At 43.4% G+C, this 19,896-nt stretch overlaps 1 protein-coding gene across 1 annotated transcript in view; it reads right to left on the bottom strand.

Annotated features, from left to right (window-relative positions):
- The window catches only part of LOC119956586 (histone acetyltransferase p300-like), an 86,026-nt gene that overhangs the window by 24,907 nt on the left and 41,223 nt on the right, over positions 1-19,896 (bottom strand). Inside the window, exons 14-22 of the mRNA XM_038783910.1 lie at positions 18,740-18,925; positions 15,880-16,033; positions 14,283-14,401; positions 12,255-12,494; positions 9,416-9,504; positions 6,000-6,080; positions 5,442-5,498; positions 4,223-4,300; positions 3,231-3,298 (exon numbers count right to left, since the gene is read on the bottom strand). Of these exons, the coding sequence (XP_038639838.1) occupies positions 3,231-3,298; positions 4,223-4,300; positions 5,442-5,498; positions 6,000-6,080; positions 9,416-9,504; positions 12,255-12,494; positions 14,283-14,401; positions 15,880-16,033; positions 18,740-18,925 (1,072 nt within the window). The remainder of the gene's footprint in view (positions 1-3,230; positions 3,299-4,222; positions 4,301-5,441; positions 5,499-5,999; positions 6,081-9,415; positions 9,505-12,254; positions 12,495-14,282; positions 14,402-15,879; positions 16,034-18,739; positions 18,926-19,896) is intronic.

The following is a 19,896-nucleotide window of genomic DNA, read 5'->3' as shown; positions in this document are numbered from 1 at the left end:
TATATTTATTGAGGTTTTACATTTTAACAAACGTAACAAAACCACAAGAATGATACAGCACAGCAAGGGAAAAAAAAGGCTCAACATGGGGACAGGAGAACAGCAGTGAGTGGCTTGATACAATCGTTAGACATAACTTAATGCCTCTATTGGCCCAACCAGAGATCAAGAAAGAAACAGATAAGGTCATGAAAACATGACAAAATTGTGCGCCCTCCCACGCAGCGACCACTCAATTGTGAGGGTTCTGGATAAACATTTTGCGCTATGTTAGGAGGCGCACCAATATATATCTCCCTCAACTCCAACAGGCACCAATGATACACCTTGCCACCTCCTCCCCTCGAATACCAGCCCCAACTGCACCCAGGCAGGAACCAATCATGGATTCTTTATACCCACCCTTAAAACAAGAAACATATGACAAATATGCATGAGAATCCCAGTTCTAGGATGTTCCATATACAGCACACAACACAACATAACCTTCAGGTCCAGTAAAGAACCAACATCATTCCATACATTTATAGAGAGAGGACCAGTAGCTATGTACAGACTGTGATCAGTGTCATCAACACCTCCCAACAAAACAAAAAGAGGGGGATTTAGAACTACCAGGAATGGATCACAGGGTAACAAAGGATCAGGTTCCAATCACTCCCGTGGCTCACGCCAATCACCCATTGATGAGAAAAAAATGCTCATTCAAACAAGAAAATGCCGCGACCATTAGGTATCAACCAAAGTCCAGGACTCGGCTCAACCCCAGGCCCCGTGCATAGAAGAAACAAAATCCAGCCTCTCAGGATGTCCCTAATAAGTGCCTTTGACAAGGGACATCCCAAGCTCCAGTGGGCAACAGGATACCAACCACGGCACTGAACTTGGCCCAGCCCAACACACTCAACACAGGAGTCAGTACCCCCAGGGCCTCCAGCACACCCCAAGCTCCAACTGATCCTGCACCTCACAAACCACCCCCAGGGCAGAGCACCACCCCCATAAACACTCAAAAAAACCATTGCACCAGCCCCAGCTGGGGCAACCCCAACCCCACCACTGAACAGAAGAATCATCAAGACACCAAATAACTGGGTGTGAGGGTGGCACTCCATCACCCCTGGTACTGTAGGGGAAACCTCCCATAGACCACTGGACCAGGATTTATAACACATTGTTCACCCCGATGGAGAAGAAAAAAACCCCTATGGGGAAAGCGCCTGAGCTGACCTTGGCCTATTAGCCCCCACCCAGAACTACGCACTATCACAAGAATATTAAAGACATAACAGTGTTGCCTCAACAGAGACAGAAACACTGCCTCCACATGGAAAATCCAACAACAATGAGGATACTCAGGAAACGACCGGATAGGACCGCTGGGTCCCCCATTAAACCCATCCCCACATGAAGGAAGGGCTCCAACAACGTAGAGGTATGGCAAACAGTCTCTCTCTCTTCAACAGATCAATCAAGGATCAACCAAACCCCCCCCCTCAGGGGCGGCGCAGTGGTTAGCACTGCTGCCTCACGACGCCCATGTCCCGGATTTGATCCTGGGTCACTGTCCGTGTGGAGTTTGCACATTCTCTCCATGTCTGCGTGGGTCTCACCCCCACAACCCGAAGACGTGCAGTGTAGACGGATTGACCACGTTAAATTGCCCCCTTTTTGGTAAAAAAAAAGGCCAAAGCCACGACAGAATCATTGAACAGACCTCGGATTCCAACGAATGAAGCACCTTCACTTCCAGCATGCCGTTGTTCCGACACCCAAGCAACCCACAGCCTGGGCTGGACCCCGGCCTGGGGGAGGAGGAGGAGGGGGGTGGGGGGGAGAGAAATAAGGCCAGAGGTTGGGGTGGTCCGATTGAATCCAGGCCTCAAAGACCATGGCGTTGTACTCCATCAAGCCTGATGAGCTGAGCCTTCAAATCAAGATTACTAAAGCATGGCAGCCAATTTTCAAACTCAGTGGGGAACTTGCCTCCCATTTCTAAAACTCAATGGGGAACTTGCCTCCCACTTCTCGACAGGAACCAGGCTCACGGACACTCCTTGTCTGGCCCCTACATCCCAAACCGTCCAGCATAAATGACACACCATGCAGCAGGATCTCATCGAACTGAAGGCAGGCCCTTACCAGGGAAGTGCTCTATCAAATACAAGGATTCTCTCCTGTGCCTCCTAAGGATAGCTCAGTTCCTCAAAGTGAGCACCAAAGACCACTGAGCAGAGATTCCCATCCAGAACAACATTCTCAACGGCAGCCAACATTCCGAAGCACACAGCACCGCCGAGGAGAAGGTCCACTCACAGCAACAATTCCACTGCAAGCTGGGCACCACCCCAGCCAACACCAGCCGCCATGGCCAAACGAGGATTCTCTACTATTTAACTCAGTTCCTCATTGCAAAACTACAATCAGGATCGTCTAGCGACATAGTACAAGACATGTGTCCCAAAAAAGGACAATTATGAAACATGCAAAAGGACAAAACAAAGGATTAAAAGACGAATAGAACCAGAGCTCGCCAAATGCAGCCGTTCCCACGCTCACATCACGTAACCCCGCTCTACAACTTTAGCTGCCCCTTTCTGCTTTGTTTTTGATCAGCATGTCTATCGGCAAGGAGACATTACCTTCTGGCAAGATGGTTTCAAGAACTATTAATCAGCAGCACCACAAATCAACAAGCTCGTTGCTTTGGAAGGATATTCATTTTAAAAGGCCACCCGTGACTTATTCAATCCTTCAGTAGGTGAAATTGGGTGGCCGATGAACCATGTAGATCAGCAGGATTCAAGTCCAATAGTTAATGTGTGCAGCTTTCTTTTCTCAGCCAGGGCAATAACAGGAGCAATAGATCTGACGTCAATATTCCCAAGTTTTAGCGGAGCAAAGGTGGGGAGGCACAAAAGGAAAGTCACCCACTGTGCCTACATCATCGATATCCAGTGACCATGGACGTTGGAAACAAAGCTTCATGTGGGGGATGACCAAGCTTGGTTGCAAGGACTGTGCCCGATGCCAGCAATGGTAGGCTCAGACATTAATACTGGGCGATTAACCAGAGTTCTGCCATTCATCCACAGAACTACATCTCTTTTGGAGAATTAAGATAAAAAGTGGGATTTCTGAAAAGGAGAAATTATTTTACTAGATACTAACCAGCTTTTTAAAAAAAAACAATATTAATTTACAATCGAGAACACAACATTAGTACTTACTTTTTGCACAGAATTTATTTTCTTTTCTCGTTTTCCCAGTTTTCTTTAAACAGGGATCACAAACAAAACTGCAAGAGGTAAAAGAAAACTATTAACAGTTCTTTAAAGTAGCAATGGACAATCTAATTAGATGTACAGCAAGTTTTATTCGTTGACTATGTTCCACAAATAACACATGGTTGTAAGTCATTAATTCCCACAAGGCAACTTTCCACTGAAAACACTGCACAATGTGGGTGAATCCTGAACCGGTTCTTCTGAAATGAAATTGTTTTTCATAACCGGTTGGGAACTAAGCTCAGTGGTGCTTACATTCTAACAAGTGCCTGCAAGGCAACTAACTGAGCATCATTCGCAGTCATCTTTAACTCTGGACTTGTTTTGTTTAGAAGAAGGTGGGCCTGGAAATTTGATTGATACCTTTCAACGGGCTTTGTAACCATAAAACTATATAATGAATTGTGCCCCAAATGGCTTTATGCAAGATGCCAACGCCAGGACAGCTCAAAACTTTTGTCAGTGGATTTATTGCATCTCTTTAAAGCAGTCTCCTAGTTGGGCTGCAATTTCTCCAGTGACCGTTGGCACCTCAACTGGCCCAGTCAACTGACAAAGTATCAGGCATGGAAGGCATCATAACTCAGACCAATTCATCTTCATCAGAGCATAGACTTCTAGCAGGGAAGTCACTGAATAATAAGTAGGAACCTTTCTGGAATTTCTGCTCCCTAACCAGGACCACTAAAGCACCTCTGCAGTCAGGGAGATCAGGGAGTCCAATGTAACCTAGGAATTGAATTAAAGAATTCCTTAGGTTATGGGGGTTCACAGGTTACCCAGTAACTCACCAAGTCATAGAAGAGCCCTTTGCCCACAATTTAAACTGATCTTTTTACTTGCAGAATAACTTTCCTCTGAACCCCCTTCTGACTTGACTTCTGATTCTTCATGTTCATATTAAACTTATTACTTCTTTGTGCAAGGAGACTCACCCTGAGGGCCAAATAAGTTCGTGGTGAAGGACACAGATTTGATGCATTTTCCGACCACATTCAGTACATTCAACAAATCTACAAATAGAAAAATGTTATCAACAAGTGAAGAGAGTCGGAGTGCATATCTCCACCAAGCTAGGGTTAACTCAATGGTATTACAATTACACAGCTTTTCCTGGAGGCTTTTCCTCTGCCTGGTTGATGCTAATGTATTCCATGCCTACTCATTTACCACTGAAAAAAAAATTCAAGTGCAGTTGCTAAAAGCTTTTAAAAAGACAGAATTTATTTTAACATTTACTGCTACAAAGAACTCACTTTGTCACGCACACACCGTTACCAGATTGTTTAGCGATAAAAAAACAATTAAAGACCAATAATGTATAATAAAAAAACCAGTGTGTGGAATCAGAGATACCAATAAGAAACTGTTTTATTAATAATAACTAATGTACAACTTGGTACAGTTTTGCCTGCCACCTGGAGTTAGGTAGTGACAGCTTCCTGCAAGATATTATGTGAAGACTACAATTATCATGGAATTATTGATAAACGATTACTCCAAATTTGATGAAATTATTGAGCACTCAGTCACTCTGCTAAGTCCCAGCCAAGCATTTGCAGAAATCAAGAGTATAACAATTGGTCACTTTACCGGGTGGGAGGGGGCCTTTGATTATGCTGCCCGCTTTCCCAAGCCAGCGGGAGGTGTAGACAGATGGATGGGAGGCAATTTTGTGTGATAGAGTGGGCTCTGTTCACGACTCTCTGTAGTTTCTTGCAGTCTTGGGCTGAGCAGTTGCTATACCAGACTGTGATGCAATCTCACTATGGTGCCCTTCAACTGCACTCAACATTCAGCAAACAGAAACCAGTTATTAAAGAGGCAGTTCCGAATGCATTTACTGCTGCCAAATTACACAAAGTTTCCTATTTTAACGGCACATTGGGAAGGGATGACCTTCACCAAGACTAGCTCAACAGGTGCATTAGCAGAAACTTAGAAACAAAATTGTATGCCTGCTTGTAGAGGGAAGAAAATAAATGGAAAGACAAATCGTTACAAACAGAATGGGAGCGTCGCAATCACAAGGATGAGAGAGGCTCAAGAATATGCTCCAGTGCTACCTTCAAGATAATAGGGGCTAGACACATGCCAAGATCACGCGCATCCACATCCTGAGAACAAATAATAAACGCTGTGAGAAACACTTACATTTCAGGGTCCAGTGTATCATTCTTCTTCTTTGAGAACTGTTCCTTAGAAATAGTCCTAAAACAAATGAGAGCCCGTAGTTATAGTAGAAAGCGAGATACAGCAATCAGTCGGAGAGCCGTTTTATGCGATCACATTAAACATCGAAAGGAAATTTACAAAATTTCCCCGTTGTGTGACACAGTAGATCCCACCATGGCCAGCAGTCACCAGGCTAGTATAAATGAACAGATCCTTCTACTGCCATATTCATGTAACATACTATAATCGAGTGCACAGGGCGAACATTTTAAATCTACTTTTACTGCAAATTCTGGAACATCCTCACCCCATCCCCAACAAAATAATGGATCCAAATTCTGTTTCTCCGTTAGAATTCATTTCTTCTTGGTATTGTCATCAAGTTTTCTGCAATTCCATCTAAAACCAATCATCTCGGCTTTAGGGATCTGTTGAATATGTAATTTATTCTACTGGCCATGGAAATCTACACTCTATATAAATTAAAAATTGAACAGTCACCAAGATCCCTGGAATTTAGTCTGAGGGGACACTCACGTTTGAGGCTGTGAAGGGTCATCACCCAAAGAGACAGTTTCTCCCTGGATCTCGTTGAAACATTTCTCACAGAAGTGATACCTGTTTACAAGAGGAAAGACATATTCGGGTAAACTTTGACATCTATAGCCAAGTGAATAGAAATCAAAAAACAGTCAGGGCGAGAGGATCATGGTAAAAAGGTTGACATTTTTCAAAAATGTATATTTTTTCTTTAAAGCACGAGGATTCAATGAATGAAAAAGTTTAAGAGGTGACGGTGGAAAGTAAGGGAGAACACTAAAAGATTAACCTTTAATTTTATTGAACCAGTTTGAAAAAATGAGCAAATAAAACTAAATCAGAGGGCCATGGTTTTTATAATTGTCCATAATTATAGGTCGACTATCCAGTACAGGAAACGTCCATTATATAGTATGAAACAATTACTAATTAAAATATAATTGATGCATGTTTGGTCAAGAAGGCACTTTGAACCATTTGGTTTTTTTTTTAAGTACCCAATTCTTTTTTCCTAATTAAGAGGCAATTTAGCATGGCCAATCTGCCTACCCTGCACATCTTTGGGTTGTGGGAGACAGAGGGAGAATGTGCAAACTCCACACGGACAGTGACCTGGGGCTGGGATCGAAACCGGGTCCTTGGTGCCGTGAGGCAGCAGTGCTAACCACTGCACCACCGTGCTGCCCCTCCCATTTGATCTCGTCCATCCACAGCACTAATCTTTAAATGTTCAATTAAGCACTAATCTTTAAATTGGACAGGACTGTTGTTTAATGTTTCATCCAAAGTCCAGCATCGTTTGATACTGCAGCATTGAACCAGGAATGCATGTGTCAGCCTAGATTATGTGCTCAAATCAAGTGAGGTTTGGACACACAATATTTTATGGCAAGCTTGCTTTCAGTTATGCAGCGATTTGTTTTTGGCTGGGCGAGTGTATGAACAAACATGGGTGTCAAACATGCATTCATACAGTCCATACATACTACATACATGGAAGCAACAATTCGGCAATTGGTAAACAAGCAACACAATACTGCTCCATTAATTCATTTAAACTCAGGGCAGCACGGTGGCACAGTGGTTAGCATTGTGTAGCCATGTAAAATGGCCACCTGCAAAGGACCATGGGAATTGTGGTCAATTTGGGACACAGACAGGAACACAGCCTCTGTGTATTGCGCAAAGAAACCAGACTTGGCTGAAACTTGTATCCATTGAGAATCAATTACCATTTTCCCCAAGACAACAGCATTCGCATTAAGGGCCATCAACGACAGCAGGCTAACCCCACCCCCCTATTTGTAAAGGCCTAAGTGCCTGGGACAATGATAGCTAGGACCTGCCCAGCCATCGAGGTATCCGCCCCTAATTGGCTGAGATCGATGAGGGTGATCAACAACCCTATCGATCCATTGGACCTGGAGTAATGACCGGCCAAAAGGGCGCGAAAGAGACAAAGGATAAAAAAGCTCTGCACACTAGAGATCAATCTCTTTTGGGACCGGCCTGTGCGTGACCAACTGCAGCAGAACAACCAAGTTCAAGGACCCGCAACCATTTCCTGTAGGACGAGCCCAGCTGAGACGAACCCAACAACTTCCAACCGACCATGTGGACCCGGATAAAAGCCTTATCTCGCACAGAGCCGGTCACTCAAAGGTAAGCAAGGGTCATCTTAGTAGTCAGCAATAGTTTAGCAATAATTGCTGCCTACGGTGCTGAGGACCCGGGTTCGAATCCCAGCCCTGAGTCACTGTCCGCGTGGAGTTGCACATTCTCCCCGTGTCTGCGTGTCCTGTCTGTGCAGGATAGGTGGATTGGCCATGCTAAATTGCCCCTTAATTGGATAAAAAATAATTGGGTACTCTTTATTTAAAAAAAAATCATTTAAACCCATTTTGAAAACTCCTCAATTGGCTAACCGATCTGTATCAGATTACCTTTTAATAAAGGCAGGTATAGAGAATAACATTTATCATCACCTCCAACAGTCTCCAGTTGACTTTGGGAAATTGAGTTGAGGAGCAGAATTTCAAACCAGTAACCAAGGTGATGGTTTAGCAGGCAGCAGTGATTCCCCTACACCTATATGTTTCACAGACTTGAGTACCTCATGGCACTGGAGCAGTACCGCCAGTTGGGCCTTTGATCCTCCAAATCTAGTAGCAAGAAATGTGGTGCAAGAGCAACATCCTCTCCCAAGCTCAGCACCGAGGTACTCATTACTACTCAAAACCAATTCTGCTGGATGGGACATGTCTGACTGACATCACACTGTCAAAGCAATCGTTCTACTTGCAACTCAGTCATGGCAATTCCAGGGAGGACAACAGAAACACTTTAAAAATGTCCTCAAACCATCCCTGAAGAGGTCAAACATCTGCGCCAACTCATGGGAGTTCCTGGATTGTGACTGACCAAACGGAGAAGGTTTATTCAGAAAGGCACTGAACACATAGAGAGACTTTGTTGGGAATATGCGGAGGTGGAGTCGAGGGGATTGGAGGGAGCGCACAAACCCATCGACCCAAACCTTCCAGTACCACCTGCCCCACACGTGGCAATTCCACAAATCGTGCATTGGATTTATCAGCCATCTCAGAACCCATCAAAACAGCAGGGAAGCAAATCACCCTCGATACCGAAAGACTGCACAAGAAGGTACTGACTTGTCTAAGGATTTAATTCTTACTGCTACAATACTGAATTGCTTCATCTTTGAGTAAACGTTCCCAATTACATTTAGATAAAGTAGCTAATACTTTTGTGGGCCACAAAATACTGAAAAGGAAAGAAACACCAAGTTCATTTCCTCACACCCTCGAGACAAATAGAATTTACATAAAGGCACCACAGAACCTGACCCACTAGCGCACATTACAAAGGATTACATAGTATATATGGCACAGAAACAGGCCACTTGGCCCAACTAGTACATGCTAGTATTTATGCTCCACGAGCCTCATCTTCTCATCGGAACCCTTCTCCCTCATGCGCTGGTCTAGTTACCCCTTAAACGCATCTGTGTTTTTCCACTTCAACGTTTCCTGCTGTAGCAAGATCCACATTCCGACCACACTTTGAGCAAGGAAGTTTCTTCTGAATTCCCGACTGGATTTCTGAGATTATCTTATATTGACGTCCTCTATTTATGCCTTTAATCACAAGAGGAGGCATTCCCTCTGTATCCACTATCAAAAACATTCAGAATACAGGGCTACACATCACCCAGAAAACAGAATAGGCTTGTGATAGTTTGACTTGTAGTAGATTCCAATGATCAGACACAATCTTCATAAACTTATTAAACTAGGCTGTTAACAGGATTTGGTACAAATAAGTACATCAAATTTAAAAATTAAAACTATGAAATACTGTTTCAGGAGTTCATCTGGAAGCCACCATCTTACCTGTTTTGATAACTGTAATAGGTAGCATCCCGAGGGATTGTACATAACTGCTTTCCATAGCAACAGAGGGTCTGCGGTGAAAATTCCAGCTACAAAGAACGAAACAAAAACATTACAACTCGTGTAACACTTTGAAACAGCCAATAGGTTGTTCCTTTTCGCTGTTCAAATACCAATGGACCATAACACCCATAATTTCCTTTTCAACACTGTACTTTTTAGTTGGTGCTATATAGACAGATTGCGGCAGCAACATGTATGTAGCTCCATTAATACAATCCAACAACTTCAGAGGTATTGTGGTAAATGGAAGGCCAAAGGGGTAAGCAGTTCCGAGTTTTAGGGTTTTGTCAGCAGCTACTTGGGCGAAGATTTATTTCCGAAGGTGAACGTAGAAGGAAATGGGGTTGAAGCAGATTTGCGAGCTATGGTGGAGAGGGAGTAGGGAGAACACAAGGGTGTAAGGGATGATCATGAATACGAATTTGACTGTTATGCGAAGAACAGGAAGGCACTAGAATGCAACCTTTTAGCTCCTTTGCAGTTTTGTGCTAATATTCTCAGGTGTCTGTTTAATTCCTCAGAGCAGTGCCCGAGGCTGAATCATCTTCAGTTGTTTCATCAATGACCGTTCCTGCATCATATGGCGAGAAGTGGGGATGTTCACTGATCACTGCACAATGTTCAACACCATTTGTAACTCCTAAGCTACTGAAATATTTGCATCATACGAATGCCAGGGAATGACTATTGCCAACAAGATAGACTATCTAACCATTGCTGAATCCCCCACTAACAACTTGGAGATTACCATTGACCAGAAACTGAACTGGACCAGCCATATAAATACTGTGGCTACAGAAGCAGGTCAGAGGCTGGGGATTCTGTGGAGCGTAACTCACCTTCCCAAAGCCTGTCCACCATCTATGAGGTACAAGTCAGGAGTGCAATGGAATACTCTAAAACTTGCCTGGATGAGTGCAACAAGAAGCTCAACATGATCCAGGACAAAGCAACCCCACCCCCCCTTCATTGGCACCCCATCCACCACCTTCAACATTCTCCACCTGCGGCAATGGCAGCAGTGAGAGAAATCTACACGGTGCACTGCAACAACTCATCAAGGCTCCTTCAACAGCAACTTTCAAATATGCAGCCTTTACCACCACGAACAAGGGCAGCAGATATATGTCCCCCTTCAAGCCACACACCATTCTGACTGGGAACTTTGTCATCACATCTTCACTGTCGCTGCGTCAATAACCTAGAACTCCTTTCCTAAATGCACAGTTCCTACAACGCACGGACTGCAGCGGTTCAAGGTAGCTCACCACCACTTTCGTGAACCGCTGCAGTCCATGCATTGTAGCTCAGCACCATCTTCTTGAGGGCAATAAATGGCAGTGACGTCCATATCTAATGAACAAATTTTTAAAAAGTTATTTTGTCAAGTAACTAAAGATTTGAGATTTTAACATCAGTCAACTCCAACCAACATTTCAGCTAATTGCAAGTAGATATCCAGCTGAAAGTAACAGTCAGTGAACGCAGCTTTTATAATTATTTTTCAGGATGTGGTGGACAACAAATTGAAGACAGCAATAATATGGCCGAGTCAGAAGGGAAACAGAAGATAGCAATAACATACCATAATTTAAGAGCACTGATATATTATTTGTACTTTAATCTTTTACTTCAGTTGAGAAAATCCAAACCCTTGCCTGTGAACTCATTAATGACACTTCGGTGCCTCTGACGAGATCAACATTTATTGCCCATCCCTCAATGCTTGGAAATGAGTGGTGTACTGCTATTTTAAATCACTGCAGCCCATGTGGTGAAGGTATTCAGTGTTGTTAGGTACAGAGTGCCAGGATTTGGACCCAGCGATGATGAATGAATGACGCTATTTTTCGAAGTCAGAAATGTGTGCAACTTGCAGGGAAGTGGTAACATTCCCACGTGGCTACTGTTCTCGTCTTTCCAGGTGGTAGGAGGTCACAGGTTTGGGTGGCACATCCCAAAGAAGCCGTGGCAAGTTTCTGCAGCATAGTTTGGAGATGGTAAAGGGAATGAATGTTTAAGGTGGTGGATAGAATGTCAATCAAGTGGGGTTGCTTTGTCCTGGATGGTGCCGAGCTGCTCGAGTGATGTTCGAGCTGCACTCATCCAGGCAAGTGGAGAGTATTCCATCGTATTCCCGAGCTGCACCTTGCATATGGAGGATGGTCTTTAGGAGTGGAGGTGGTGATGACCTGCCGCAGAATTCCCAACCTCTTGGCCTGTAGCCACAGTATTGATGTGACTGGTGCCACCGCGTATACAAAAGCGTGCAAGATTACCGCTGGAATGCTTCTGCTTTGTTGAAGGAACAACAATGTGAATAGCACGAGAAATAATTTGTTGTGTAGTTTCCTTGGGAAAATTAACAAGCTCAATTACACAAACTTCAAAATCTCTTTGTGGCTGAAGGTATTTTGAAGAATTAGTGGGTTGTTGTGTCTGTGTGTGAAATTAAATGCCCTCCAATTACTGATCTAAGCACCATAAGCTCATTCAGAAAGTTATGTATGTTTGGATGATCAATCTGGATGCATGAAATCTATTAATGAAAAAGAGAGGGAGAGAGAGAAAGAGAGAGAAAGATAAAGAGAGAGATGAGAGAAAGAGAGCGCGAATTGGACAGGATTCGAAGTTTAATTGTGCAGCTGTTGCATGAGAATTGGGTCTCGCTCAGTTCTAATACCACCACTTTCCCTCAAAACTATCTTTGACAGGAGGGAAAGAATATGAGACAAATAGAAAACAAGGAAAAGACTTAAAAAGAAAACTCAGCTACCTTTCTACCACAGCAATATCCCAGATTTTGCATGACAGGGTCAATCTCCAGCTCAAAGACCTCTGCCAGCTTTGTACAGTACTTATACACACGCGACGTCTTGCGGTTATACAGCCAGGCATTGTTGAACATCAACCAAATGTCATCAACATACTGCCATGGCTCCTGATACTGGCCAGTATCTAGCTTGCGCTTGATTGTAGACAAGTCCATTGGTGTCTTTACAATGTCAAAGTAGTCCTTCAAGAGAAGAAACAAAGCTTCAATTTTCTAGCAAAGCACCTATATTGGTACAACAAACAAGAATCATTATGGCTTTAAAAGCTACATAACCGGTTGCAGCGTTCCACCCCAGCAGAAATGTCTCGAAGGGATAGTCTACATCCGAAAAAAGAGGAAAATTGCAAATCCTGGATATTTGAAAGAGAAACAGAAATGGAAGGAAAAGCACAGCAGATCAGTTTGTATCTGGAAAGTAACTGTGCACCTCTACAGTTAAGAAAAATTACAGCCCATCTTGTCCATGTCCAAAGACACCCAGGTACTCTTTCTAATCCCACCTTCCTGCACCCGATCATAGCCCTGTGTCTTACAACACTTAAATTGTTGGTTAACCTGCTGTGCATTAGTGTTTTCAGCTTTTGTCTTATCCAATATAGGTTAGCAGCAAGTTTGATTACATGTGCAATATAACAAACTCAGTTTACTGAAATATAACCCCCCACGTTTTGAAAAAAATTACTATTCGCGAGGTCACAGGTTTGCAATTTCAAGGAAAAAGGAGGATATTACAAAATGTTGGACTTAAAACACTAAACAAATCCCAGAATCTGCGGCAATAAAATCAGAATTGGGCTGATTCAGTCACCATCAACCATTTCTACATGACAGGCTAGCCAAGAGTTTCACATTTCCCAGAAGGACAAATAAAATGGTAAACAGTAAACAGCATGCTTATAAAACAGTAACCCGACTTTGGTAACAAAGGGGCCGAAAGTTTTTTTTATAATTGCATTTGTTTTTCCTTTTGTCAATACCATGGAAAGGTGAGGATATAAAATCTCTGAACAGGAAAATGACCAGAGGCAGGTTTCTTTGCTCTGCTGCACTAAATTTCTGGTACGGCACGCCGTCAGGATTGTCCGTTTTGCCGGCTGGTCCCATTGTGGGGCAGCCCCATGCCGTCGGGAACCCCCAGGCTGCCAGCAAAACAGAGAATCCAGACAGCGGAGAATTCAGCCCCATGACTTTTCACATACACTTCCACAAAATCTTTAACTCATGACACACCTTATCAAAACTGACTAAACGAAGCTGGGAGGTGTAATGAATTAAGAACAAAAGAGCAGTGCAGCGCAGGAACAGGCCCTTCAGCCCTCCAAGCCTGCACTGACCATGCTGCCCTTCTAAACTGAAACGTTCTGCACTTCCGGGGTCCGTATCCCTCTATTCCCATTTGACTCATGTATTCGTCAAGACACCCCTTAAATGTCACTATCGTGTGCTTCCTCCACCTCCCCCGGCAGCGAGTTCCAGGCACTCACCACCTGGTGTAAAAAAACTTCCTTCACACATTTCCTCTAATCTTTGCCACTCGCACCTTAAACATATGTCCCCTAGTAATTGACTCTTCCATCCTGGGGAAAAGCCATCTGACTATCCATTCTGTCCATGCCCCCTCTTAATTTTGTAGACTTCTATCAGGTCGCCCCTCAACCTCCAGAGAAAACAATCCGAGTTTATCCAACCTCTCCTCATCGCTAATACCCCCCTGACCAGATAACATCCTGGGAAACCTCTTCTGTACTCGCTCCAAAGCCTCCACATCCTTCTGGTAGTGTGGCAACCAGAATTGTACACAATATTCAAAGTGTGGGCTAACCAAGGTTCTGTACAGCTGCACCGCGACATGCCAATCTTAATCTTCAATGCTCCGACCGAAATTATTATTGATAATACTATTGCAACACTTACAAAAGTGGTTGAAAAATAATATGTATACAAAAAAAATCCACACACCGTACTTACAGGAATACCCAGCTGTTGAGGATCCACAGGTTGCCGGAAAGGAAGTGACTCGGGGTCCTGACGGTAAAGTGCTTCCAGTGTCGGCATTAGCGCCTGCCGTAACTCTTCTGGCTTGAAAACTAGACAAACAGAATGAAGGGAAAAGGTCCTTACACCAAAGATAACATGGAGAGTCCCATGACTTAAAATTCAATGTTGAAGCATAAAGAAATTTGTGGGCATGTTAATATTTTGATACTTCCCATTTGTTTCTCCCTCATATGTAAGCAACTCGTACACCTTCAAAATTAAATTTTCTATAATGGGATCCTATCAACATTCTTATTTAAAATTCAACCGCCCAGATCAAAATCTATCTATTTCACCCCAGTTGAAAGACTACTAACAATAAGGAAGTATACAGGTGATTTGATGCAGTTCTGGGGAATAAATCATGATGATATAGGGTCCATTCTCCCACCCTCCACTTCTCAGCTCCTGGACTCTGCTCCGTCATTTAGCTGATCTTCGATCTCAACGGCATCTTCCCTTCATGATACTGGGATTGTTTAGTTTCTCTGTAATAGCCTTATTAGCCATTATAAAGCCTCCATTCTCTGCCTGTAATGGACCTAAATTTCTCTTGACTAATCATTTCCTTTCCTTGTACCTAAAGAAGTTCTCTACTGCCCTGTTCCCCTGGCTGAAGTCTTGCCCTTTACAGCCCAAATCTCATAGCTGAAATCTCACCCTTCATAGCTCGTTTTCAATGAAATCTCGTCCTTTCTACTCTGCTTTCCTCGCTGAAGTCTTGTCCTCACACCTCGTTCTCCTTGCTCAAGTCTCGATCTATATAGTCCCCTCTCTCAAACTTCCACGCTGAAGCCAACACCTAGTAAGCTCTGACGAAGAATCATCCAGATTCGAAATGTTAGCTCTGTTGTCTCTCCACAGAGGCGTGTCAGACCGACTGAGATTTTCCAGCATTTTCGTTTTTTCTTCAAATTCCAGCAGACAGTAATTTGCTTTTATTTAAACTAGTAACTTCACTTCTCACGCACAAGCTACCCATCCACCCACCCAAGAAAGTCTGAATTCTCCGTCAGGGTTCAGATTTAAACCACTAAATGCAAAACTGAAACTAAAGGCAAACTTAGGACTGATATTAGCAAGTTCTTCACACCAAGTGATCAACATCTTTTTATAAAATAAGTACCCAATTATATTTTTCCTAATTAAGGGGCAATTTAGTGTGGCCTACCCTGCACGTCTTTTGGGTTGTAGGGGTGAAATCCACACAGACACAGGGAAAATGTGCAAATTCCACACAGACAGTGACCCAGGACTGGGATCGAACCCGGGTTCCCAGCGCCGCAGGCAGCAGTGCTAACCACTGCACCACCTTGCTGCCCTTGTGATCAACATCTTCAATGGCGGTATGAAGACTCTGGAAGCTGAAAGGGGGAGGGGGTTGGAGGGGCACCTGTGGAGATTGCAGCGTTTTCAGGATGGACAAGCTAAGATGGCCTTCCGCACCTGAAAGCATCTTATTTAGGCATAGACCAACATTTAGTTAGCACCTGGTGCTCCATCAAACCAAAAATACAGATATACATACTTTTCTTACGTGACTGTCCACTCGCAGGGGATGATTGAGTTGCCAAACTTGAACTATCTTCTTCCTCTTTTACTTCACATTTCACCTCTGGTTTCTTCTCATCAGCGTCCATTGGCTCCTGTTTGCACTCTGTTGCTGCGGGTTCTTCTTTGATCTACAAATAATACGGATAAAAAGGAAGTTTCTTTATTTTGATGCACACTTTTAAAGCAGACCAAGGCAGGCCAGCAGCACGGTTCAATTCCCGTACCAGCCTCCCCGAACAGGTGCCGGAATGTGGCGACTAGGGGCTTTTCACAATAACTTCATTGAAGCTTACTCGTGACAATAAGCGATTTTCATTTCATTTCATTTAAGGGGCTGGTTTAGCACACTGAGCTAAATCTCTGGCTTTGAAAGCAGACCAAGGCAGGCCAGCAGCACGGTTCAATTCCCATACCAGCCTCCCCGAACAGGCGCCGGAATGTAGCGACTAGGGGCTTTTCACAGTAACTTCATTGAAGCCTACTCGTGACAATAAGCCATTTACATTTCACAAGCACAACGTGGTGCTGGGAATCAATTTGCCTCCTACTAATGCATCCCAATCCTGACTTGTCCACACTCTGGGGACTAGGCAATATTCCATAGGGCACAGCTCTTTCAATTACTCCAAGAATGTACCTTAACACGAATCTCAACGAAAAACAAAAATTAAGGGCAGATTTTTAATGTGCTAACTGGTAATATGAACCATATTCTTAGCCTTGTAAACTAGATGTGCGCACTGAATTACTAAATAAATGTTTTGTTAGAGTCATAAAGAAAATGTTCAAACATACTGTACCAACCTGTCCTAAGTTTAAAACATTTTAAAACTGATAGCATATTCTTCTTCCACTGTCAAGACTAACCAATGACTTGGGCGGCATGGTGGCGCAGTGGATTGCACTGCTGCCTCACGGCGCCGAGGTCCCAGGTTCAATCCTGGTTCTAGGTCACTGTCCGTGTGGAGTTTGCACATTCTCTCCTTGTTTGCATGGGTTTGGCCCCCACAACCCGAAGATGTGCAGGGTAGGTGGATTGGCCACACTAAAAAAACTGCCCCTTAATTGGAAAAAATGAATTGGGTACTCCAAATTTTTTTAAAAAAGAGTAACCAGTGCCCATAGATAAACCAACATATAGCAAGCTGAGACTGTTCAACATTTGCAAACGGTTTAAAATTAAGAAAATCATGCTATGTCACAAATATTTCTACATTTGATCTTGTAAATTACATTATGGCGATGCCGCTGTAAAATAAACCAAACGTTATGTTCAACTTCCATCTGCTCTTCATTGAAAAAGGGCGGCAGATAAGGCAAAAGCAAAATGGTGACCTACAGCTCAGAACAGACTTTTAAAATTATCAGAAGCACGATTTTGCTGTTGTTTTTGTGACCATTACAAAATAGGCATACGGCAAATAAACGATGGTTGTAGGAAACCTGCCCAAATCATCTGTTTCTTGAAGGTTGGCGAGGATGGTATAAGGAGGGTCGAGGGCAATGCCAACTGTAATTTTATAAATACTCCAAAACAAAACAATGCAAGCCACCAGCAATCTCGCAACCCACCCATCCATTAATGGAATTTGTGTTGTGTAGATTAAGATGCGAGTGGAACAGGATGTCCAATCTTTCTTATGCTTAAAATGAAACATTTAACTAATTTAACTTTCAATTTTTCACATTCTAATATTCAGCTTCACTCAAAGATTGATTTCTGTTGGCATTTATGTGGAAAATTGGAGTTGAAAATTGCCATTCAGTAATAACACATGAAAAAGGTGTAGCTTCACGATGGATTCTCTGACAATTCAAGATTTCATTGAACTGCTTTTAAAAAAAATAAATTTAGTGTACCCAATTATTTTTCCAATTAAGGGGCAATTTAGCGTGGCCAATCCACCTAGCTTGCACATCTTTGGGTTGTGGGGGCGAAACCCACGCAAACACGGGGAGAATGTGCAAACTCCACACGGACAGTGACCCAGAGCCGGGATCGAACCTGGGACCTCAGCGCCGTGAGGCCGCAGTGCTAACCCACTGCGCCACCGTGCTGCCCTTCATTGAACTGGTTTGGATTCATTTTGCAAAAACATCACGCTTACAAACTCAGGATTATAGAGACAATTTGCCTTTCAATACAAATTGAAAATCAGGGGCTTTTGTACAAATAAACATACCAAGTACCGTCTAATCTGCCGACTGTTGCTTCTTGCAGCTCATTACACCAGCAATAAGAAGAAACTCTTTGCAAGCACACAATTTGTGAATTTGAAAAACTGGACAGCATTGTGTAGCAGCACAAGGTCAATTTAAACGGCAAAAATAGCAAGTGGATGCAAGGGGTGAGCAACAAAGGCTGGTCTTGACAATGACACCAAAACCCCAGGGATGAATAAGAGGGGGGGGGAAAAAGGATGCCAGGGAGCATCAATAGGCAAAAAATAAAAACCCAAAGGAATGCCTGACATTAGGAGTGTTCTTGTGCACCTCAAACTGAGCTTCAGCTTCTGGAAGCACAAGGCCTGCTTACTGTCACAGCTATAGTTGGCCAACTGACTGTCATTTGACCGTGTCTAAATATATTTTCTGAACATACTTCTTCATTCACCTGAGGAAGGAGCTACCCTGGTGCCGTATGACTACTTACTGTGCTCAATCCAGTCCAACGCCGACATCTCCACATCATAGCTATAGTTGGTACATGGTTCAGGATCAGCAGGAAATTGGAATGGGCAAGAAAAACTATTAGGGAAACCGATGGTTCTTACCATCAGTGTAACAAAGACACGTGCAGTTCATTGAATTAAGGAATAAACATCGCTTCTTACCTCCTGTTTTATTTCTTGCTTTGATTCCACAGTTTCTGGCTCAGTTTCTTCCTCTTCGTGCTTTTCCTCCATCTTCATGTCAGACACTGGTGCCTCAGGGACCGGCTGCTGAGAATTGGTGTCTGTGCTGCTTACTGATGCTGGGGTTGATACTCGGCCATCTGCACTGACTGCAGATTGCGAAAGCTAAAGCAAAGCAAATAAGATAAATCAGGTCAAGTAGTAAAAATGCAACGGAATAGCATCAGATATAGAAACACAGCAGAACAGTTCAGGTGGTAGTGCTCAAGTCGTCATTGTTAAAATCAACCCGGTTTCTAGATAAGAAACTTGGCAGAGTAGAGGGTAGCAATGAGAGCAGTTATAGTCTTTAGGATGGCACATGATGGTGAAACAGGTCAAAGTTGGTAAATGGAGCTTAATGCAGAGAAGTGTGAAATCATGCACTCTTGACGACTAATATGAACTATAAATGACAAACTTTGAAAAATATGGATGAGCAAAGAGACCTTGGTGTTCATACACACAGATCCTTGGTCAGCAGGGTAAATTTTTAAAAATAAATTCCCAATTCTTTTTTTTCCAATTAAGGGGCAATTTAGCATGGCCAATCCACCTACCCTGCACATCTTTGGGTTTGTATGGGTGGAACGCACTCAGACACTGGGAGAATGTACACACTCCACACAGACAGTGACCTAGGGCCAGGATTGAACCTGAGGCACTGCGCCACCATGCTGCCCTTAGTCAGCACGGTAAGTTGATAAGATACGTTTTCCAAAAAAAGCATAAGAGTTGCTTAGGTTTAGAAATACAGAAACAAAATGTAAAAGGAGATAAATTCTAGAAGTTTATGAAACACTTACTAGGCCAGAGCTGACAATTCTGGGTGTTAGATTTTAGGAATGATGTAAAGGCTTTAGAAAAGGTGCAGAGGGGTTTAGATTTAGATCAGTACAGCACTGAACAGGCCCTTCGGCCCTCAATGTTGTGCCGAGCAATGATCACCCTACTTAAACCCACGTAACCCGTATACCCGTAACCCAACAATCCCCCCATTAACCTTACACTACAGGCAATTTAGCATGGCCAATCCACCTAACCCGCACATCTTTGGACTGTGGGAGGAAACCGGAGCACCCGGAGGAAACCCACGC

The sequence above is a fragment of the Scyliorhinus canicula genome, chromosome 23 (assembly GCF_902713615.1).
Source record: "Scyliorhinus canicula chromosome 23, sScyCan1.1, whole genome shotgun sequence".
NCBI classification, from domain to species: Eukaryota; Metazoa; Chordata; class Chondrichthyes; order Carcharhiniformes; family Scyliorhinidae; genus Scyliorhinus; species Scyliorhinus canicula.
Note: the sequence above shows the minus strand (reverse complement) of the source record. Positions and strands in the feature narration are given on the sequence as shown.